The sequence below is a fragment of the Arvicanthis niloticus genome, chromosome 14 (genome assembly GCF_011762505.2).
Source record: "Arvicanthis niloticus isolate mArvNil1 chromosome 14, mArvNil1.pat.X, whole genome shotgun sequence".
Lineage (NCBI taxonomy): Eukaryota > Metazoa > Chordata > Mammalia > Rodentia > Muridae > Arvicanthis > Arvicanthis niloticus.
Genome location: NC_047671.1, coordinates 31,537,057 through 31,560,714, shown reverse-complemented (window position 1 = coordinate 31,560,714; position 23,658 = coordinate 31,537,057). Strand labels below are relative to the sequence as shown.

The following is a 23,658-nucleotide window of genomic DNA, read 5'->3' as shown; positions in this document are numbered from 1 at the left end:
ATTACTGTTAACCAGCCTTCATTTTGTCTTTGAGGGAAACATGAAAGCGAGTGTGCATATTTCACACTTCATTGAGGGGAAACACATCCTGACAAAGAGAAGCCAGAGGGTGGGAAGAGAGTCTCTCTGCTGGTTTGTTACAACTAGCTAGGCTCAAGATTTTCTTTGTCTGGTAGGTGAGGGAAACACTAACCACATAGTACATGTCTTCAGCTGGAAAATGGGGACAGTCAGAGCCCCTGCTTCCCAGGCAAGTTACTATGAAGATGAAGTCATTGGTGTACAGGCCTAGTGCTGTGTGTAGTGTATTGTGGCTGAGAGGAAATGGTCACTGTATTACTCGTCATCAGCCAGTTTACCATCCTGTTCTCCGAAGCAGAGCTTCCTTTATGAGAGTCAGCTGCAGAGCCCACAGCTTCATAATGGGAAACTGTGAGAAATGTCACTAATTTGCATCGATTCATAAGTCATAGCTTAGCTACTTAATTGTGCTTCATATATTGAAATTATTTAATGACTATCCTTTTAAAAGATTCCACAGCCTACCCTGTGTTTTAATTATCCTGCAAACTCATGATGTTTTCATTCCTTCTTAAGTACTTCCCTATATTTCTCTTTTGTGGAGTCATGGATAAAGTGTTACAGGGTATTTTAAAATATTTGTCCTTGTAGACAATCTTGATCTTGAAGAATTTAATATTTCCTCATTTTATCTGTACTGAATCTGAAGATTCTATTATATCTTAGTCTTTAGGTTTCCTTTTCTGTTATTGTTTATTATTGTTGCTATCTATCTATCCATCTATCTATCTATCTATCTATCTATCTATCTATCTATCTATCTACCTTAAAGTACAATTATTAGCCTTAAGACTCAAGTCTGTAATTTCAACTACTTGGGAGGCTAAGGCAGGTAGGTTGCAAATTCAAGGCCCTCATGGGCTTTAAAGTTAGGTCAAGACTGTCTAGGCAAATTAGCAACTGCCTGTCACAAACATTTCAAAAGTAAAAGCCATACTGGGAGGGTAGCTGAGGGACCCAGCACTTACCTAGCATGTGTGAGACCCCAGCTCCAACCTCCGGAAAAATAAAATAGAAAAGACAAACATACAACAACATTATGAGATCTTTTCAAACCACAAACTTTTTGTGGTATGAAAAATTAGTATCATTTCTTCAGATTCCAGTTCTCTCCCAGAAAACGACTGGTTTGTTCAGACAATTTGATCCATTGTTGCTAGTTTTCCACAGGCAAGACAATGCTTATTTTATTTGTAATTTATAAATAGGCCAGATATTTCTAGTTCCGTGTCCATTTCTATGGTGTATTGATGACAGTGTGCTAATGAAGTCTTTTGTGTTGAGGTCTAGCAAGTGAGGGAGTGTGTGTGTTTTCCTAGTGCATATCATCACAGTTCCAAAAAATGCATGCTTGGTGCAGTCTCTGCACATACTAGGTGTTGATAAATGATCAGTGATGGTTTTGCTTGAATACATAATAGAATCCTCAATCTTATGATGTCCAAACTGAACTCAGCGATAGGCTGACTAGTTAGTTCCCCTAGGGCCAAATCCTAAGTCCTTTGATTTGATTATTCCTGCATTCAGTGGCCAGGTAGTCTGAATTCTGTTAGAAATCAGGTGCTCCACCAGCCTGTTCTTCAGAGACTCAGTGCTGTCAGACACCAGACACATCGTCACCCACTGAGGTAAGGGGTGGTATATTTCCACTGTCCCTAGTCTGATATCACAGTTGGTCCCTCCTGATAGCATGGCCCTCTCTTGTTGCCTGTTGGTCTCTCTGTCTGTTTCATGTCTCCACTCAGAGATACCCTCCACCAACCCCTGTCCCCTAACAAATCTCATCCATGAGATCTGTTTCATGGTGTGATCTCTTAGGGAGATACTTTGGCCCCAACCTGCCAAGGTACTTCTGCCACTAAATCCTAACACTATCTGCTAAACCATTTTCAGAGTCAGTCAAGTCCCTGGCTACCAATGTTGCTGTCTAGTTCACTCTTGGTGGTCTCTTTTCCCTCTTGACAGATGTGGACAGTGTCACATTTCCTACACACTTTAGTAATATATAAAGTGAGGTCATGGTTGCTCTGAGGTGTGGTTGAAGGGAAGGTTTTTATTGTAGATATGAGGGAGAGTATAGCCAGATGCATCTGGAAGAGTTCAGAGCAGGGGGGAAGGTAATAGACTAAACATGGCCAGCAGATTGGACTACACGGTGAGAGGAGAGTGAGGTGAGAGAGAGCTAGAGAGAAAGAGGGGACAGTGTATGCAGACAAAGGAGACCAAGAGAGCGGGCAAGAGAGAAAGTCAAGAGAACACATGGCCAAGACGTCAGGGTTATATAGGAATGAGAAGCTGGGGGAAGGGAAGTCCATGAGCTGGAGAAGTTTGGGGTAGGGCATGGGATGAGAAGAGCCAGGATACCAGCATGGACTCCGTGACAGGGATTCATGATGCTCAGAGAGCCTGGAGGTCATTGCATTTTGGTATGCTACTAGGTACCACAGTTAGCTCCTTTGTCCTGACTTTCTTGTGAACATAATGAGTAGCTCCTGGTTGTACTTGGTCAGAACCCTGTACTTCACTGTAGCTTACAAAAGGACTGTGGTGTGTCCACAGATGCTCTAGTTGTTGTCTTTCTCCTACAAGAGTTAATTAAGCTTTCTGAATATACCCAGCTCTCCTTCACCTCTGGACTCCTTGCTTGGAACTCCTGTCTTCTCTTTCTGCCTACGGCCAGCTTCTCTTTCTACCTCTTGCCAACTTCATTGTTTTCTGTACTTTCTAATATGCTGCCACCATAGTCTTGTGTTTCAATTTCTCCAACATTGATGCCCAAACAGCTTTACATTTTCCCCAGGTATCTGTGGTTCTGAAACTACTATAAGAGAGTTTGATTTGGTTTTTATTCAAAAGATGAAAAAAAACCAAAGCATTCTGTGAAGAAACGTGTGTCATGTCATTAAGCGTCTGTCTCAATGGGCAGGAAAGGGGTACTACTTGTATGTTTTTGGATATCTGTATTTCTGTCATGCCTAGGGTTAAGTGGCACTCCAAGCACATGGAATAAATTGCTTTATGAATCTCAGCCTGAGCCTGAGGTGCCTTTCTCTATACTCAAAGGAGCTTCTGTTTCATTATGCATTCTTGGGGACAAATGAGGCCAGATTCCTCTGTGGGCCCTCTTCTTCCAAAAGGAAATATGCCTCACAGGACAATCTGTATTGCCCTGGCAGGTTTCTTTAATGTCAACTGGTATGGATCAGAAGAACCTTTGTCGTGGTGGTAGTTAATGATGAATTGCACATTTTAGACACTTATAAAATGGCGGACCCCCTGCATAACATGAGAAATGTGTGTGTGTGTGTGTGTGTGTGTGTGTGTGTGTGTGTGCCCTAGCAGCAACTCGTGAGTCCCACTGATCCACTGGAAACAATAATGTCTGTTGATTTTAATGCTACTTTATTGGTTTTCTTCCTGCAGATTATTCTTCAAAGAAAATGGCTATTTCTTCAAGCTCATGCCTGGGCCTCATCTGCTCACTGCTGTGCCACTGGATGAGGGCAGCATCCTCGCTGAACCTGGAAGACCCCAACGTATGCAGCCACTGGGAAAGGTAACTGTCCTGAAAGCAGCCAGCTCAGTCTTTTCCATTGTTACCACAGGCCTGATGCATAGGGACAGAATTTGATAAGACATTTTGAAATAACTTTTCCTGTGAAAAATCAGTTTAATAAATTGAGTCATGTTACCGACGGTGGAATGCATATTTTGTGGGAGAAACTTCTGGTTCTAACATGGGTACAGTTGTAAGAAGGAGGGATAGTAATTCAACTAGAGTTTAAGTGGAAGGCTGAAAGTGCTTTCCCAAATGTGGTGACTTGAGGAGCTGGACCTGTGCTTGGGCATGCTGAGTAAGCAGCAGGAAGCAGCATGGGGTAACCTAGTGTACCAAAACATTGAACTACATGGGATTAAAACAGTCCTGCCATGGGTAGCTTGGGAAGGGAGGTCTGTGCCAGGCCTGGTGTGCCACAGTTCTGCAATCCCAGCTACTCAGGGGTGAGGAAGAGAGGTCATGAACTCAAGCAAGGTCTTCCCTCACTACAGATCCAGTTTGAAGTCAGACTTAGAAACTTAACAAGACCTGTCTCAAAAAGCGTGAGCTTCATGTGGGCCAGGACAGCAATTTAAGGAGCACTTGCTTTGGGTTGAATCCAAAAAGCATTAAAAAAAAATCAGGCAGGATTTTTGAATGGACACTGAAGGCTATGTGTAGACGATATTCCCTGAGGTGCTCTGGAAGACATGAGTGGATAGCTGTGTGGTTTGTGGTGTGTGTGTGTGTGTGTGTGTGTGTGTGTTGGGAGCTGGGGTAGCTTCTCCAGATGGAAGATAGCTTGAAGTCAGTGTCTTGGAGATTACCCAGAACTGGACTCAGAACAGTAACTGGGACAATGAAGAACCTAAACATCAGGCAGATGACAGAGTATCCATTAGTCAGCAATTCACAGTAGGAAACAATGCAAAACACACAAAAAGCATCATTAGGGGTCCTCTGGTTTCCTCTGAAGCAGAAAAGCAGCCCAAACCTGCCCTGTGCTGGCACAGTATCAGCAGGCACAGACTGGACTGCTCTGACTTGCTGCTCATGGGTCCCAGGAAGGGTCTTTATCCCAAAATAACAGTTCATGCAAAGGTTTAACTGAGAGAATGGTGTTTGGTACCCAGATTGCGATGTGCATTTGTACTGGCTATAGCAGGGTTGATCCAGTTCTTGGTGGTGATGTTGGGCCACCTTCAACACCATAGCAGAGTGCATATTCTACTAGTTTACAGACTTTAAATAGAGGTATGAAGCTGAGACCAGCAACGGTAAGATGCTAGGGGCGCACAGGTATCTTCCTCCTATATTACATGGAACTAGAGCCTGCTGCCATCTTTGTAGGCAGCAGAGAACCAGGTTAACAAAAACATGATTACGCTATCAATTAAGGAATCTATGTATCATGAAACTTTATGCTGTAGAGAAAATAGGTAATAGAAAGTTGTATGAATTTATGATGGTAGCAAAGTCACATAGAAAAGGCACTTACTAATTTCCTTTAATTGTCTTTATAGCACCTTCCCCAAGACATTTCAGTATGGAAGGGTGCAATAAATATTTGTTAAAATAATACGAGTAAGTCTGGAATGCAGGAACGTGAGTACGTGTGTGTGTGTGTGTGTGTGTGTGTGTGTGTGTACACCAAATCAACTGGCAGTTAAACTTCTTAGTGGTTGGTGGCTTTAGGTGGGAGGAACAGGTTAAACTTCTTAGTGGTTGGTGGCTTTAGGTGGGAGGAACAGTTACACTTGGGAGATACTGGGAGGTACCAATCAGTGGATCTTGAAAATGTATCAGTTGTAACGTGAAGCTGATCCACCAGAAAGTAGAGCTTGCAATGTGCGCCATTGCTGACGTGGACGTGGACAAACAGCAGAAGGGAGCTCCGGGTTAGCCCGGTTTGACGGTGTTGGGCTTAGAGAATCAGGCAGAAACTCATGCCTGGGAGGACTGGGAATTTAGCACTTGGATGTTCGGCATGATGAAACAGGAAGTTGCTAAGTGGATGGCCAAAAGGAATGTGGGCTAGCCCAGCCATCGCCCATTTGATTTGATTGGATTCCACACCCACACTTGGGCAAAGCTGTCAACACACCACTGCCTTGTCCTGTTTGTTTGCCAGGGATAATTCTCACTGTCTGGGACCCTGCATGTGCCATGGGCTCAGTAGATGGTTACTGAAGTGTGGACCACCTTCTGATAGTGAATCAGACGACCCAATATGTACATGGGCATGCACAGTAAGAGAGATAGGCCACTGTTATCTCTACCTTGCTGTAGAATCTGGTGTAGAAATTATTACCAAGAGGGAAAGCCAATGGGAGTTACAGAGACACAGTTTTCCTATATGCAACTAGAAAAAGGGTCGGTAGCTACAACCTCCTTGTTGATAAATATGTTCTTTTTTTTTCCATCTGCCATTTCATTTATTGTTTTTATTTGCAGGAGGAGTTGAAACAAAAATTTAAGGGTTTTTTTTCTCCCCTAAACATGAATCATCCATGCTAATGATTCCTAAAAAGGGTAGTTTTTAAAAGTGTTTTGGTAAAAATAAAAAGGTGTACCAAGATCAATAAAAATGATCAAAAGAAGGGTCTTTGAGATGGCTTAGTGGGCAAAGACCCTTGCTGCCAAGTCTGAAGACCCAGATTCAATCCCTAGAATCCACATGGCAAAGGGTAAAGCTTATTCCTACAATCTCTCCTCTGACCTCCATATGAGTACTCTCTCTCTCTCTCTCTCTCACTCTCTCTCTCTCTCTCTCTCTCTCTCTCTCTCTCTCTCTCTCTCTCTCTCTCTGTCTGTCTGTCTCTGTCTCTGTCTCTCTTTCTCTCTCTCTCAATGTACACACATATATAAAAACTGTGAAGGTACATATATTTTCAAAAATGTAATGAGACTATTTCCAAGGACCTGGTAACAGGGTTTGAATGGGCTTATGGTAGACTCTATTACAGTAAAAATCACCTATGCTCTGAGTTTTAGAGCCAGGAAATGGAGCCTAGCTTCCCCGTGTGATCATGTGGAAGATGTGCTCTTCGGCTCTGCCAGCCCTACAGTGTCAAAATTTAGCATTTTTACAAAGCCTTCTGCTCTGTGTGTAGCTTCACCTTGGAGCTGTCAGGTGCTGCTAGCTGAATGCCCCATGATCTCTCAATAGTTACTTTCAGATAGTGCCATTCCTTGTTTTACAGCAGGAACTGAGATTTTAGGAACACTGTGCATAAAATGAAAGGAGAGAAGATTAAATCCTGAAAAAAAAATGCACAAGGGGAGGCCTCTGAGTGGAGGAATCCTACGCAGTCTCCTTTTGGAAGGCAAACGGTTCTGAAACCCTCAGCTGCCTCCCATTCCTGTGCTTCCTGAGTACCAGCTCTTTCATCTAGATTCTTACTAAGAAGGCTTGAAAGAGCAGAAATGGCTTCTTTCCCAAACCCTCAATTAGTAATACAGAAGTGGCAGTAATTGAATCAGCAGTCCTGAAGTGAGCCGAGAGAAGAAACGATGATTATTACCATATCTGATTAAAGTAACAAGATAATTCAGGCAGATAAAATGTAATTAACCACTTTGGAATGTGTCCAAGTGATGATGGCTCACCCCCTCCTGCTCTGTGACCTTAAATTAATCCTGCTGGGGTTTCTCTCCTGTAATACTTAATAGGTTAAAATCATGATGATATGTTTCTGTGTGTTTGAGGAGATTCAACAAACAAGCCACAGATAACAGAGGGATTGAATTCCTTTAGGTGAGGGGCTTTCTGTTCACCACTTGGTTTTGAGGCTTGATGTGTTCTGTTGATGGCCCCTGAGAGGAGACAATCAGAGAGGGGAGGATTTGTCAAGGCCTCATGTCATTTGTTAGTACTGAATCCTAACTGGATCACGAGCATCGGAAGCCAGTACTACTTGTGACAGGAAGTAGGTTAGATGGATGTATACCAGACACTAGACAATGCAGACTCAGCCTTCTTTGCATTCAGGCCTTTCAGGAGCAGGTCCTGGTCCCTGTGGTGGCCTGGCTGGCTAGCCCAGGAACTAACACAGTTCAAACAGTCATCAGACACTTACCAGACACAGTGATGAAGAGGGTGTTGGGAGAGGTGGCCCATTTTGTACATTCTCCTTCCTGATGTCAATGTACAGCTTCCAGGTAGCAGGCTGAAGTGACAGCCTAATTGTCCAATGGCAGATATTAAGTGAGTTAGGTGTAGACACTGACAAAGACTACTTGTGACCATGGGGAAAAGCTTACAATATGTGCTCAAGTTTCAAAAGTGAATACACTGTATGATTATAGTGTAAGAAAATTCAAAACCCCCAAACTAAACACCAAAGATCACAGAGGCAGCAACTTGCTGGCCTGTGGGTGTGCAGTTGTTATAGAATTCTCTCATCCTCAGTCTAAAAGTTTGTTTTTCAAATTTCATAGTGTGAAAGAGGACTGCCGGGTCTGGACTGAGTCAGAGAAGATGCACCTAACCCTCAAGAGATTTGAGCGCCCAGGGTGTGGGGAGGTCTGGTGGGGTGGGGGTGAGGTGGGGACATTCTCTTGGAGATGGGGATGGTGAGATATGGGATGTGGAACAGTCAGAGGGTGGACCGGGAGGGGGATAAGATCTGGACTGTAAAAAATGATTAAAGAATAGAAAAAAAAATCTGTAAAACAAAAATGCTTCTAGCTTGTAAGTCCCACTTTCCCAAGGACAGATAACTTCCTGGAGTGCTGAGAGCTGTCGTTCATGTAAAACAACAAGCCACATGTTTTCATGTCTGTAAGCAATGTTGGTTGCCCCACTGCACAGGATGTGCTTGTCCCCTATTGGATGAAGGTGGGAAGTACAGAGCTTTGCAGGCTTTGCCTTTATAAGCATCAAACTAATGTAATTTGTGGCCATTCTCTGGGAATCCTGGCTATGGACCTGGCCAGTGTCCATTGTTCTGGCAAGTATTTAATAAAGCTTGCTTCAAATTTAGCTTAAAAAAAACTGAAAGAAAAAGAGGGTAGGAAGATATCCCAGTTAGTAAAGGGCTTTCTGCACAAGCCTGAGCCAGACCAGAGCAAGATCCCAGCACCCATGTAAAAAGCATAGCGTGGTGGTCATACTTGTGTAGACACACAAACACAACTCTCACCTCAAAGGGAGTAGAGTTTATCATGGAGCCAAATCTGAGTGAGTGACCATTGGCCAGGAACCCAGATTTATGCTCCCAAGTTTCATTGTTCCGAGGTGGAAACAGTTTCAGAAAGCTCTTACTGTAACAGAATAAAGTAAGTCACAAATCAGGGCATTAAAAAAAAGCACACGTGGTAGAAATATCAGAGAGGCAGGTTGTAGCTGGGGGGGGGGGCTTCAACTCTAGACTTTATGTGCTATCGAGAGTATTCTTAGCTCTTCCTCTGGGGGAAGAGGGTTTTGTTAAGTTACTAGATCCCAAAGATGTGTATGAGTTTATCAGGATCATAAGTCTGACAGAAGTGAACAAAGAATGGTGTTTTATGGGGTTAGTGATAGCCCAAGAGAAATTGCACTTTGGTTCAGGGACTACAACCTTTCAACCTCTCTATAATCGCCAAAGTTTTAATCAGTCAGTCAACCATGCAGACAGCTTCCTTTCCAGAACGCTTATTCAACCTTATAAGCTCAGCACTGGAAGGCAGAGCCATGAGGACGCCTGGGGTCACTAGTAGCCAGCCTAGCCTATTCAGAGATCTCTGAGCCAAAGAGAGACCATGTCTTAAGACAAGGTGTGTGGATCCCAAGAAGTGACCCCTTAGGTTAACCCTTGTTCTCTCTCTCTCTCTCTCTCTCTCTCTCTCTCTCTCTCTCTCTCTCTCTCACACACACACACACACACGAACACACACACATACCCACACGTGTACAGATAATCACCTTTGCTCTCCAGTTCGTACCGAACTGAATGCCATAGTTCACAGGTGTCTAGGAACCCTGTGTCACATCTAATTCTGACAAACTAATTCAGTTCGATAAAATCCCTACTGTAAATTCTGATAGAACAAAGGTTTGCTTTGTTTTTTTTTTTCTTTTACTTTTCATTCCAAAGCACGAGTGGGAAGTGGCTCCATTTTCCCTGTAGGTGATGCAGGTCCATAGCTATGGCATAGGTCCGTGCCCAGAGGGATGGAAGAGAGACACAATAGTGTGGCCTTAAGATTCAATTATTTACAAGTAGCTGACTGGGAGGGCAGACACACTGGCAAGGGAGTCTCAGTATTTACACTGTGTGAACCTCACAGTGCTGAAGAAAATACTAGTAGCTTAATATGACATGTCATCTTGAGAGCACTGATATTTTAATAGAGACCTCTCTCTTTGTACAAAATGAGTCACCTCACACCAACCGGGGCTTTGCAGCTGAACTTGTGTCTTTGGGGAGTAGCAAGACCTCACTGATGATTTAGAATACTGTACATTAGAGATTCTGGGAAGGCATCACCATGCTAGCTCTGATTATCTATCTAAAATGTAATAAAAGACCCAGGGCCACTGGGATTACCCGAGGCATGTCACCTGCTTTCTCAAATTACAATCCTGCCTTCTAACTAACTGATCTTCTCAGTGGGTCCAATATTTCTTGAGGATCCTTAAATATCCCTAGGTACTACACTTCAACATGCCAAAGAATGAAATACATATAAAAGTGCAAATAGTAGGATTATCTCTCATATATATATATGTGTATATATATACATATATATACATATATACACACATATATATATACATATACATATACATATACATATATATATCCCATTGACACATAGGTATAAAACAATTACCAAGACTAGTTTGAGATCTACAGTTTGTGAGGTCACCATTGCACAACCTGTCAACCAGGCCTCCCCCTGTATAAGTTGAATTCTTCCTGGTAGAACTTCATGTTAGAGGTCATGTTAGTTTCTTCTAGTCCATTCTCATGTTGATAATTCTTGTTAATGAACTTAGACTATTGATTTCTCCGTAGGTGAGCCAATGATGCCGGTCCATTTTGGTTTTGTATAGATTTTAACGGAGACTTAAAGCAAATGAGGCAAGCCTTTTGAAAAAGAAAATTCTTCCGATTGTGTTGTAGGCAGATATTATACGCTGGAACATGCAAACGGCTTTCTAATTGAGATGTATAGAACCAAGATTTGGGTGTTCTTTCTATTTCCCTTTCCCAGGCTGCAGGATCCCATGTGTTCACTCTACCAAGAAGGCATTAGTGGATTGTAATGGAGAACAGAATGTTTACTAGGTAGCAAGCTGCTGGCATGATTGTTTCAGGCTGATTAGCTCAACCTATTTCTGTATTTAAAACTGAGTTTAAAGAACTCAGTGTAGCCTTTATTTTTGTGTAGTGTATACTCTTCTACTGCCTGGGAAGTTGGGCCAGCACATGAAAGCCAAGTCTTCTAATTGTTCTGATTTTTCAAAATAACCACTGACATGCAGTTCTTTCTGAATGCCGGAATTGTCTCTCTGCCTATTAACCTTGTTTGTCTGCTGACTTACGGTGGGTGAGAACTTTTTATGAAAGGTCTTTGTTGTGCGTGGAATCCTGGGATGAGAGCAGTGAATTTAAGTGCAGAAAGACAGTGATGTATTTTGGGAATATTATTGTAGTGTGAATGGGAAAAAGTTTTCTGCCGAAATGTGTAATGTGAGTCCTTGTCTTTTACATTGTTGCTAATATCTATCTTCGGGCTGTGTTAGTTCAATCAAAAACCTATGAAAACAAGAGTCCTCTCTATTAAAAGCTAGTATGTATGGGAGCTGAACATGTAGGTTTAAGACATGATTTCAATCCCTAGGGCTGTGGAAAGAAAGAAAAGAATCAGCGTGGGGTTACAAAGGAAGATACTTTAGCCTCTGGTTTTTGTTTTATGGTTAGTTTTCTATGTGGGGATCATATTCCTAGTATAAAAATGAAGTGGAGGACCAATTGCTGATTCCTGGTTTTCACTTCTCTTTTCAGCTATTCAGTCACTGTGCAGGAGTCTTACCCACATCCCTTCGATCAGATTTATTACACAAGCTGCACGGACATCCTGAACTGGTTTAAATGCACTCGGCACAGGTAATGGAAGCTTGGGGTGTTTATGACCCTGACTGTGGAAATGGAGTGTGATACAGTCAGAGGTACCAGCTACTTTCAAAAGTGCATCCACTGTTGTTGAGGGCTTTGATCCCAAGCCCAGGGGACAACAGAAGGCTGATATAGTCCATGACCTTTGTGACTTATGGTCTAACTACAGGTGATAGACACATCTACTGTTCTTTCTGTGCTTAGTAAAACCTCATCCAGCTCCTGTCTAGAAGATGACTGGGAGAGTCACTTTTTTTTTTTAAATTCTTTGAGAATTTTATACAACATATCTTTTACTATTATATTTTCCTATGCCCCAGTTTCTCTTAGGTTCCACATGCCTGGGTTCACATTATCTCTCTCTCTTAAAAAAAGAAACAAACAAAAAAGAGGGGACATCCACTAAAAATTATGGAATTCGATGAGTAAGCCCAAGACCTGCAGAGAGGCTCAAGCTAGACAAAATTCCAGCAAAGAGGAGGGGAAGTGGGCAGGAAGTCCCACCCCCAAGCAAGAGGCTGTTTGAAAAGAATATCTGTTGAGAGAGGAAACATCAGTTTTCTTAAATGGCGTTGCACTGGGAATATCTCGAGCACTCTAGGGCAGGCCCCTTGCTCAGGGGTAGCTTTTCAAGCAAAAATAGAAGACAGCTTTCCCTATTACCGTCACCAGATTCCTAGAAACGTATGCTTCAGGGTCTGTTTCTAGTTGGACGTCTGACTCAGTTTATGTTGAAATTGAAATAAGATAGGTTACCTATGATCCAGGAGAACACAGAGCCAAAAATATTAGTGCATGTAATGAAAGGGAACTTTGATACCTTAATTCTCTTAGCTAAATATTTATAGTATCATGAATTATGGAGTGTGATACCTGTCATTTTATGATCCAGTTATCTTTTTAGTATGTTTCTTCATTAAACAAACTTTACAGGCTCTATCTTCTCACACTAGAAGGGAAAGTTCCTTGAGAAGAAAGTCTTCATACTGTTTTGCTTGCTGCCGTTCCTCGGTTCCTAAAATAGCGCCTGCAATATGCTAAATGCTTAAGAAATTCATGTACGTGTAGAATTAGTAAATGAATGGCGCTTCAGTTAAATCAGATGGTGGATTTAGTCTTCTCGTTTATAGTAGGATGACACTATGCTGAATGGTGAAAGAAAATCTATGAATTCTTCTTTTGAAACCTAAGTGAATGATGACTTGTTCAGTATCATATAAAATTAGTCAACACTTTTCACGTTGTCTCTAGGTAGTTGAAAAAGAGAATGCACAACATTTTTGAGGCCTTGAAATAAAGTTCAAATGGGCTGGCTTGGGGAATGCTCCCTAGCAACTCAATAATAAGTTATAATAATCTTGGTCAACCCTACACTCTGTGTTTCTTTTTTTTGTTTGAAACACTTGCTTTTTGTACCTTGATTGCGGCTGATAGTTTCTTTTATTAAAATAGAAATTATTCCTTGTTAGTTCATCAATCAGAGCTAATGGCACAATCTTTTTCCTTCACACAGAATCAGCTACCGGACAGCCTACCGCCACGGGGAGAAAACCATGTATAGGCGCAAATCTGAGTGTTGTCCAGGATTTTATGAAAGCCGAGATATGTGTATCCGTAAGTAAAGTGTCCACTCTCTGAGCTGTTTGTGCATGTCCAGTGCTGCTCTACCTCTGAGGTGGGGGACCTCCGAGATGGGGTGGTTAGAACATTTCCCTTTGTCTGACTGCTTGTGCCCTGTAGAAAACATTAACTTTGTCTGCAAGTCCTATCAGTCTCCAGAAGAATCTTGCCCGGGGAGAAAACAGCTATGTAAAAGATGCTTGCGAGGCTGGGTGTGGCCAAGTCAACTGTTATATTCAGCTGGAGATTGGCTAGGAGTCCCTGAGCTGAGGTCATAGGAGAGAAGAGAAACCTTGCTTTCTCTCTGCTTGCTACCTTCTGAGGGGTCAGATGCTTTGTTTGTTTGTCTGTTGTTTGTTTTGTCATGGAAAGTTGAAGGGATGGATCCAGGGCACAGAGAGAACAAGTTTCCTTCCCTGCAGCATATCCCACACTTGACTCTGAGGCATCCTGAGAGAAGCCTGGAGTTTATAACATACTTCAGAAGACTCTAGATCTCATGGGATACTGTTGCAGTGGAGGTTTCTTGGTATTCTGTATAAGACACTTAGAAGAAAGGTCATGAAAAACGATTGAGTTCTGATCTGGGGCACTGATGTTAGGCGGAAGTGCGGGATGGAGGAGAAAAACAGGGTTCTGCTGTAATCTAGAGGCAATGGGGGTGACTGATCTGTCTGGGTTGACAGTACTAGCTCCACCAACCATTCAACTGGGTGGCCTCAGATTTATCATTTGTACCTACCTCTGTGAGGTTCCTTGTTGGCTCAGAGGGTGGGGGTGGGGAAATAAATCTGTGCCTGCCAGTATTCGTGCAGACATCAACAATTCCTCAACTCTGGTTGGAATTACCACTGTATCTGCTGACAGATGCTTACAGAAAACAAAAACACAACCTAGAATTGACAAAAAGGAAACAAAAAATACATAGTACTCGGCTCTTGCCGCCAGTAAGTGTTCTCTGAGAGCATAACCTGTTACTGTAGATATTTCTAAACTAAACTCATGTGACAGCATACATGATCTCTAAGTTGTCTCTACTATGAACTGTTCCACAAGCCATTCTTGTGGTTAAATAAATCTTCACTTCCTAAATCAGTGAATGCTAAATTTCTGGGAGTTGAAGTGCTAGGCCAGAGGTATGCCTATCTGGAGGGCTGCTTTCTAGTTTATAGGCACGGGATCAGGAAATGAGAGAATGCCTGTTAGCTTGTACCCTGTGACAAGTTTCCTTCGTAATTTGCATGTCTTTGATTAATGAGGACGGTGGGTAAGAAAAATTACATGTTTGTAATCAATCAGAATAATCAGGAACTGATCTCAGGGGCTTCAGGTGATGAGAAGCTGTCAGGAGAAAGACCAAGAATACAGTGCTGGGGTGGAGGCCTTACTGGCTGGGCTGGCCATCTTTCAGGGATGTGGGTGACATGGTTTGGATGCCCCTAGCTTGGGTTCAGTTACTAACAAACACAATTGTCAACCCACACTCAGAGAGTATGTCTGTGCCAGATCATAGAACTCAAGAAGAAAGCCACAGTGCTGTCAGTCTGGGATTGCTCAGGCCTTGTCGTTGGCTATACCTCCCTGCCCCGTCAGAATGCCTGAGTGCAGGACATGAGATCCCATAGGCCAGCTAGTGTGGGAAGAAAGGGCCCAAGCAAGGCCAGTTAGAGTACAGCTCAGTGTTTCATGGCCACAGCTGCAAATCTACTAGTTCATCTGGCCTGGAAGGATGTTGGCAAAGTATCAACCCGTTTCTTCTACGAGACTTGTATAATGGGTTCCCCAGGCTATGTGAATGACTGACAGTTTTAGCAATCACTTTCTCTAGGCTTTCTTAGCTCACCTGCTATCCCTATAGGCAGAAAACACTTTTTGAAAAAAAGATATGTTAGTGTATTTACTCAGCTCACTATATGCTCTCACTGGCTTGGGAGCTTTTTGGTTTCTGTTGTTGTTGCTGTTTTTGTTTGTTTTGTCTTGTTTTATTTTTTAAGGACAGTTTGCATTTATCAGCTGTGATGGCTTATTTCATTGCTGAGTCCATCCACCCCCAAAGAACTTACTTCTCTCTCGATTGCAGTGGAGGATGTCTTTCAGCAAGGGTCTGTACACTATACTGCTGGGTTAGCTAGGTACTGCTGTGCAGACAGTGGGAAGAGAGAGCTAAGTATTCTAGACTCTGCTTTCATGATACCTTCCCAACTGGTGTTGCTGCCAACCAGGTAGCATGGTCATCATATTTTAATTGTTTCCAGTTATAGAAAGGAGCAGAAACAGAGATTAGTTCTTAATTCATGCTAATCAACCTTAACTAAGTTAACAAACTATCGGTTTATATGAAAGGCAGAATGGGTTTTTTTTTTTTTTCCTTCTGCATTTGCAATCAAATTTCTTTCAGGTAACTGAAAAATCCCCTTCAGGAGAAACGGTCTCAGGTATACCAGGCTGATCTGAAACTTGCCGTAAGGCCTTGGATGACCTTGAACTTCTGATCCTCCTGACTCTACTTCCTGAATGCTCGAATTACTGACCTGTGTTACCTTGTGATCTACACAGTGTTGGGTATCCACAACAGGGCTTCAAGGAAGCTAGATCATCGCTCTGCCAACTGAGATACATCCACAGTCCTAAAGGGACACTTTGTATTCTATTTTTCCATGTAAAGGAATTCATTGGTTTTTGTTTGTTTGCTTGCTTGTTTATCCCAAATATTTTCTCCTCTCCTTCAAAGGAAAGAATTAGGTTCAGTAAAGAGAGTGCAGCACAAAGATGGTTAAAGTTAACATGCACTGATTGTGATATAAAATCCAGAGGCTGGGCTCTGTGATTACATGCTTATCTGAGAGCGCTATGCTCCTTTCCTTCAGGGAGTTTGCCCTAAGTAGTTTTTAATGTCTTCAGAATAACAACAGATTAGTAGTTATCTCGATGGAGTATTTATTCTGTGCCAGGCATATATAGTATCCTTGTACTAATTCCCCCAAATCTCACCAGGAGACAGATATGATCATACGCATTTTGTAGATGAGGAAACTAGTCAGGTGGTGGTTGGTGGTGAGAAATGGTGCTGTATATATTCTGAATGTGGACTGAAATATCAAGCAAAGGAAATTGGCCAGCCAGCTGATAGGTCAAGGAGAGTTACCTAACTGTCATACTGTATTTCTCAAGAGTGGCTTAGTGGCATTATGGTTACATGACCTCAGAGATATTAAAGAAGCTGATGGGCAATTTTGCCTTTGAAAACAAAGTCGCTTAATTCATTTCACAAATTAGACTCTGGCTTTACATTCCTCTCTTTTTAAAGTGACTAAAATGGGCAAACATTTTTTTTTCTTTTGAAGTTGGACTTTGGAAAGGTTTCTGAAAACAAAGAACTTTATAGATATTGTTTAGATATATAACAAATGTGGTGATTCTGTCTGTATCCGATGAGTGGCCGCTTGTGGATGCATAGGCGTATATGGGGTAGGATGGACTTTTCACAAAGCTAGTGAGGGAGCCTTGTCTGGTGCTCTTCCTGTTTCAAAACTTTGGAGGTTTGGAGGATGAGACTGGGAGTTCAGAAGACACAGAAACTTTTAAATTTCATATTCATAATGGGGAGATGTCTAGAGTTTAGCCTTTGTGGGATTTTCATCAAAGGTCTTTCAAGATGTGACTCTCCTTCCATGTTTACCACCAATAGAGGCAGCAGAGGATGCTGAAATACACTTTCTGTTCTGCCGGCCAAGGGAAGGGATCCCTGGAGAACAATACTCTGTTTTCTTTGTGTTTGAAGTACAGTGAGAAGAAGAACTTCTCTGCTTGAGATGGGAGTGAATGGGCAGATCCTCTGGGAAGGCTGTGAAATGCAAACCCTAAATCAGGAGGTCTGGGCTAGGCACAGATTTATGTGCTTCTACTGAGGGTTCGAGGCTGTGCAGCAGCCACTGGTCCATAGAACATACTGAACAGCTAGGCTTCTGCTAGAAGATAGATAAATGTTATTGGGCAAGAAGAACCAAAACGTAAGAGGGAATGGTGTGAGTATAGCCTTTTCTGAAAGTTTGGTTGGGAAAAAGAAGACAGGAAAATTTTTTACAGAGAAGGTATTACTAAGACATGAAGAAATTTGTGACACTGAGATTTTCTGTTCATAAATCATGATGGGCTCTTAAATTCATCCATCTTTGGTTGGAATTATTGTCAGATCTAATGTCTTTAGTTATTTTTGATATGGAAAAAATTTCAATTTAGTGAAGAAACACCCAGGGAACAAAAACAGTTCTAATGTATGTGTGTATGTAGAAATATATCTGTGTCTGTCTTGGAGTATGTATTTGCATATGTGTTTATATATGTATGTAGATACATGGTTTTTAAAATCACATAACTGATCTCTTATAAAAAATGCTATCGATTAGAGTGTCAGGTTGTACATGCTCACTCAAACACATTCCAATGCAGTTTTATAACACATACCAATATTTATGTTGGTTATGTTCTGTGGGTTTTTTTTTTTTTTTTAGACTTTAGGTTGGTTAATATGCTGGTTTCATAAATTGGTCTTAATGAATATGTGGGTGTTATAATTATGAACCTGAAGTTCATTCATGTTGCAGCACATGTCAGGACTGCCTTCTTCTCCTTAAAGCCACATGTTTATTTTTCACTGTTTGCTAAAGTTTTTAAACTCCAGAGAGCACACTCCACATGCTACCTTCGTGGAGAATGCCTAGTCCATCACTTTCACTAGGATCTATCTCAGATACATCATACTATAGACACATCACTTTCTACTATGTTTCAAATTATATACATAGGTTGACTCAGTACTTCGAAATTTATAATTCCTTCTTAAGAGAGAATTTTTGTCTAATAACCATGATAAATAACTCAATTATGGATTCTTCTCATTTATTTCTTGTCTTCTATGCCTACCCACATCTTATAAATGTCAAAATATCAGTTCTAGTTTGAAACTCATGGATATTTTGGAAGTGAAAATCTTAACTTCTGAGTTGTTCTGTTAGAGACTAAAGAAGCAGCAAACTACTGTTGATGTCCTTCAGGCTTTGTTGGTGTTACAAGGTAGCAGTGAGGTACAGACTGGAGAGAGGACAGACAATTTGGTCCCCTCTTCTTAACTGGGCTACTTTGTGGACTTGAAATAAAGACCTAAAACTACATCAGAAGAGACAATAATTTGTTGTATCTTTGAAATGTTTTCTTAAATTATTTTTTCGCAGTGAAACAATGTTGTCTCTATGAAGCACTAGAGGAAAAAGATCAGTCACTTATGTTGCCATTTTTGGTATAGAACACTGTATCTTGCCAGTTCCTTAAATCCAAACAAATCATTATAGATGTATACCATGTAAACACTTCTTTTGCAGATGGTTTTATTCATTTATATTATATTATGGATATATTTCCCAAAAGTTAAGTCAAATCTATTGATTTTTATCATTAATTTACACAACTAATAAATTATTTGTTGTATGGCTGAATAATACTGTATTAATATGTACTAATGTTAGCTTCTAAAATAATAAGAATCATTTTATAAATCTTTCTGCAGACATGAGTAGTTCATAAGACAAATTATGTTGTGTAGAATTTCTGGGACAAAGACCATGCAGGTCCATTGTGTGTGATTGTAATGAAATACCATAGTCAGGTTGCTTTAGAAAGAAAAAAGATTGATGTAGCTCACAGTTAACTGCTTCAGGACCAAGAGTATGCCATTGTTTCATTGGGGAGGAATCTCTTGGCTTTGTCCCATGATGTGGGGAGAATGAGTGTGGACGAGACAGGTGGTCAGAGATGCTGAACTTTTACAACAATTGGATTTTATTAAGAAATACACTAAGGAGAACTAATCAGGTTCCACGCGAAACAATTCTTCTTGAGGCATACCTTGGCCATCACAAGGACCCCATATTAAGCCCTATAGTTTAAAGATCTTAAAGCTTGTCATTCAGAACTGACCTTTGAGGACCAAGCTTCAAACAGGAAGCCTTCTTGTGGGGAATATATATTAAATCATAGCAAACAGTATGCATACTGCATCATCCAGGATTCGATTTGGCTATGAGGCGCCCAATGGTGGCCAAACCAATAAAGAAAAATAATTTCTACCTTTTCCATCTACCATCTCTAGGGGGTGGTCTTTATTTTTATGAACCATAGTTGAGCCTGACATATCAATCTAGTTCCTAAAGAGCTGATGGAAGAGGCATGAGAAGAAAATCACATGGCAGTGCAGCTGCCCCCCTGAGTCACGATGGAAGTGGTCATATTCCATTTCCTATTGCATACTCATGGCAAGACTTTAGTAGTGTGGGTTTATCAAGCTTCGAGGGCATCTGTGGAAAGAGGATAGTAGGTTTTGAAAGGCAAAGACAAGAATGATCTTACCCACATTTTAAACACTAATGTGTTTATATCAAAACTGCCAAATCACTGTCTGGATTACAACAGTTTACATGTCTCCTCCCCCAGTAATACAAGAGGGTGTCCATCTTTCCATAACACCAACACTTAAGTATTCTTTTTCATTATGTTGGGTGAAAAAAAAATAGGACCCTGGTTTATTTTTGCATTTCCAAATTATGAGTGATGCTGATCTTTTTAAAAGTTATTTTTATTGTCTATTTGTCTTCTGACTTAAAGGACTAGAGCCAAATGGGAGCTAAAAAAGAGGCTTTGTCTTTCAGCGAATCACAGAAAGAGCAATTAAGATCACCTGGGGATGGTGCCAAAGGAAAGGGGACTAGGATGGTTGGGGGCTGGTAAAAAGGACAGCTTGAGGCTACGAATTGACTAACACACGTCCAGAGCTGAAGCCTGCAGAAGCATTAGGCCTCCAAATTTCTTTAAGTTCATCATCTCAATGGGCACTGGTTGTCTGTATACGCCAACCTTCCACAGGGCCCCTCCCACAGCCTTGACTGTTCGATGCTCCCCTAGCGATGGGTACTCAGAGTAGTCTCTTGTCTCCTTCCCATGCTCTTTACCTTGAACACTGAGGAGAGGGATGATCTATGATACCATGGCAGTGAGGGGAGGGGAGCCCTTGGTCCAATGGAAACACAAATGGGTAACTCGTAGGAAGGATTCCAGTGTTGTGATCCCCAGAGAACTATAGCTCTTTCAGGGACATTTTGGAATAAAGAAGCCTTTGAAGCAATACTAAGGACCTAATCGTTATCTCCGTTATAATTCTAGGAAGGTATGCTTGTTGCTACACACAACTGATCTCAAGCCACTTCTTTGGAATCTGACCTTTAGTAAATTGGAGATTGTGTATGGGTTTGGTTACACAGGACTTGAAGGAGCTCACAAGTAGGACATGGACAACTACCCCTCAGTGGGAGGAAACTGGTAAAATCAGACATACATCGCTCAGATGTTGTCCTTGGCTTTATTTTGGCTGATGACAGAACGCAGATTGTTGTAAGCCCAGTGGCCTGCTGCAGAAGCATGAATAGACAAAAAAAAAAAAAAAAAAAAAAAAAAAAAAAAAAAAAAAAAAGGCCAGGGCTCCCTTCTCAATTCACTTCCCACTCTCTGAGGTCCAGATGCCTTGCATTCCCCTGCTGGGCGCCACTGCAAAGGAAGAGACCCTTTTGAAAACTGTTTCTTCTAGGGGAAACTTAAAGGCTGTTATTCCATCTTCCTTACATGGAAGTCCAATGTTAACTTGAGTTAAAGCTGCAGTGGGGACTCTCAGGCTCGCAAGGAGTTCTGAAGGGAAATGTCTGAGATCTGGCTTCTCCCCCTTTTCGCTTGCAGGCCTGCTCTTGAAGCGTACGTCAGTTCCCATGGATGTGCTCTCTTGTCTTTGGCACTTGTTAAGAGAACCTGGGAACCGTAAATAAAAAGCCCGAACTCCCACACACTGATCTCTATATGATTTCCTGTTCTTAGCAGGGAGGAGTGTGACAATTGATTACCAGAGCACTGAATAAATATTCACAGTTGATTTGAACTTGGCCAACTCTATGTAAAACTAAACGGGCTGTAGGCAAACGGGGGAGCTGGAACTGTTGTTGGTGTTTTGTGTGAGAAAATAACTCTAAAGATGAACTCCGCTCTAATTTAAATACCGTGCTTTAAAAAAGAAAGCAAAAAAAAAAATCAAAATACGTATTTTAAAGTGTTTAGTACTTTATATATATATATTTGGGATGAATCAGTTTGATTTATAGAACCTAAAGAAAAATGTTTTATATTTAGAAACAGCTAAGGAAAAAATAGTTCATACTTTTAATGAAAAAATATATCAGGTTTTATATGAAATAAAATAAAATAGGTGATGGGCTTTAAACTGAAACGCTGGGGGCGAGGGCTACAAACACCTGCAGCTTACTTATTCAGGAGTCCTTTCCTTCTGAGAGACAGATGTACTTTGGAGAGCCACAAGTGGCTATTTGTCATGTGACACATAATTCTTTCCCCCCTACCCCAGCCTCTTCCTTTGTCCTGGGATATTAAGTTATATTAGACTGGAATTTATAAAAATGTTCCCTTCTGGGAGAATAGGTGCCTCTCTTGGAAGCAGCTGTCTGGAACATGGTATTTCGAAAGAGTCTGGGATGAGAGGAAGCACTGGTTGTCAGTGGGTGACCCAGAGTTATAGTGGGTGGCCTGTGTGCTCTGTATTTTCAGTCTCTGAAATCATGTGGCATCCTAAGGGATTTTTTTGATCTATTGGAGAGGTGTTATGGAGATAGCAGTTGTCCCAGTTAATCATGCTTCCTAAATCACCTGTTACAAGCTCAGGTTAGCCACTTCACTGCTGGTTCTATCATCTATTTACCAGACAGGCTTTTGTCTCCAGGACAAACTAGCTGCTTCTATGAAAGCCAGAACATTTGCCAATTAACTGAGGATAACACTGTGTACACTTTTGTCAAGTGGATGGAAACAGTATACCCAACATCCACACACTGCCACATTGTCACCCTAAGGGAGGTTGCACTGAGAGAGAGAGAGAGAGAGAGAGAGAGAGAGAGAGAGAGAGAGAGAGAGAGAGAGCTTGAGTATGGTGACCATACTCACCATGTGAGGGTAAGGCTTGGGAAAAGAGGTGACTGAGATGCTAGCTTACCTCTCACCTGCTTGGTGACAGTGAATGACACATTTCACCTTTTATCCAGGTTTTGTGTGACTTGGTCTTTTTGTTGTTGTTGTTGTTGTTGTTGTTGAAAACTTTGGGACCCAGGGTTCTTAGACTGAGAGTTGCTTTGGGCTATGAAGGCTCAGCATTTGGCAGAGTGTTGTTCAGGGAGAGAAGAGTTTTCCTGCTCTGCAAGCAAGAACGGAAGGCCTCTTTTGGAAGTTGAAGGCATCCAGAGTGTTCTACTCTGAGCTTGTCTGAATCTCACAGGCTTATTTAATTCGTGGTTTTGATCTTGCTGAGCGTTTCCAAAAATTCTTCTGTCTTTAGACTCTTGGGCACACCCTTTTGAGGAGAGATGAGCATGAGACAGTCAGTTTAGGCTGGCCTGAGACAACAGCAAAATGGTATGTCCCTCAGTGAAACTACCCATCATGCCCCTCCCGACACATGCAGTGGATTTTTTCATGTTTCCATAGGGACCCTGTTCTCCGTTGCTATGGAGTCCTACTTGTTTCAGAGGCACCTATCAGAAAATGCGGGAGAAGCCTTTTGTCCATACACTGCACTAGCAGAAATTCTAATTTTCCCACACGCCCACTAGAACCCACTCTTGGATTTTCTGGTTGGGGACACTGCTCTGCTAGGAGTGCAGACATGATCTGATCTAATAAATAATGCAGAGGGCCTTTATTGTCTTCCTGGTTGTCAGTCCTTCCCTGGTACTTTGATTGTTATAAATAGAAACTATGAATTTAATCTTAAAGAATTCCACTGTGAATTCAAGATAGACTCAATGCCACTCTGATGGAAACCTTGCCTGCTGCTCTCTCTGCCAAAGCAGCTTGACTTTAGTGTCCCAAGGAGACTAAGCTAATGGAAACAATGGGAACTTGCCTCACCTTCCGGAAGTGAGTTTGTGAAGCTGCAGTCTTTACAGGATAGGTGGAATGTTCACAGGCCTGAGAATACATGCAGCCTCATTGCAGGGACAGATAATCACTATTGTAAAAGTTCGGAACTAAGAGACAATTTTGACTGGACTCCTGCTCAAATCTTTTTAGGAAAAAGTCATTTAAAATGATATAAAAACCATGTTTGATCTAAGCAAACAACCACACAACATTGACATGACCAGGTGACAGAGTTGCCTTTCTACCCCCTCCCCCGTCCTCAGTCTGGGGTAGAGACTGCCAGTAACATTTTTT

The 23,658-nt window shown here is 41.7% G+C and overlaps 1 protein-coding gene across 1 annotated transcript in view; it reads left to right on the top strand.

Moving 5' to 3' along the window:
- Positions 1-23,658, top strand: part of Megf10 (multiple EGF like domains 10) — a 156,304-nt gene that overhangs the window by 40,323 nt on the left and 92,323 nt on the right. The window contains exons 2-4 of the mRNA XM_034518166.2: positions 3,505-3,637; positions 11,614-11,715; positions 13,238-13,338. Of these exons, the coding sequence (XP_034374057.1) occupies positions 3,522-3,637; positions 11,614-11,715; positions 13,238-13,338 (319 nt within the window). The 5' untranslated portion in view covers positions 3,505-3,521. The remainder of the gene's footprint in view (positions 1-3,504; positions 3,638-11,613; positions 11,716-13,237; positions 13,339-23,658) is intronic.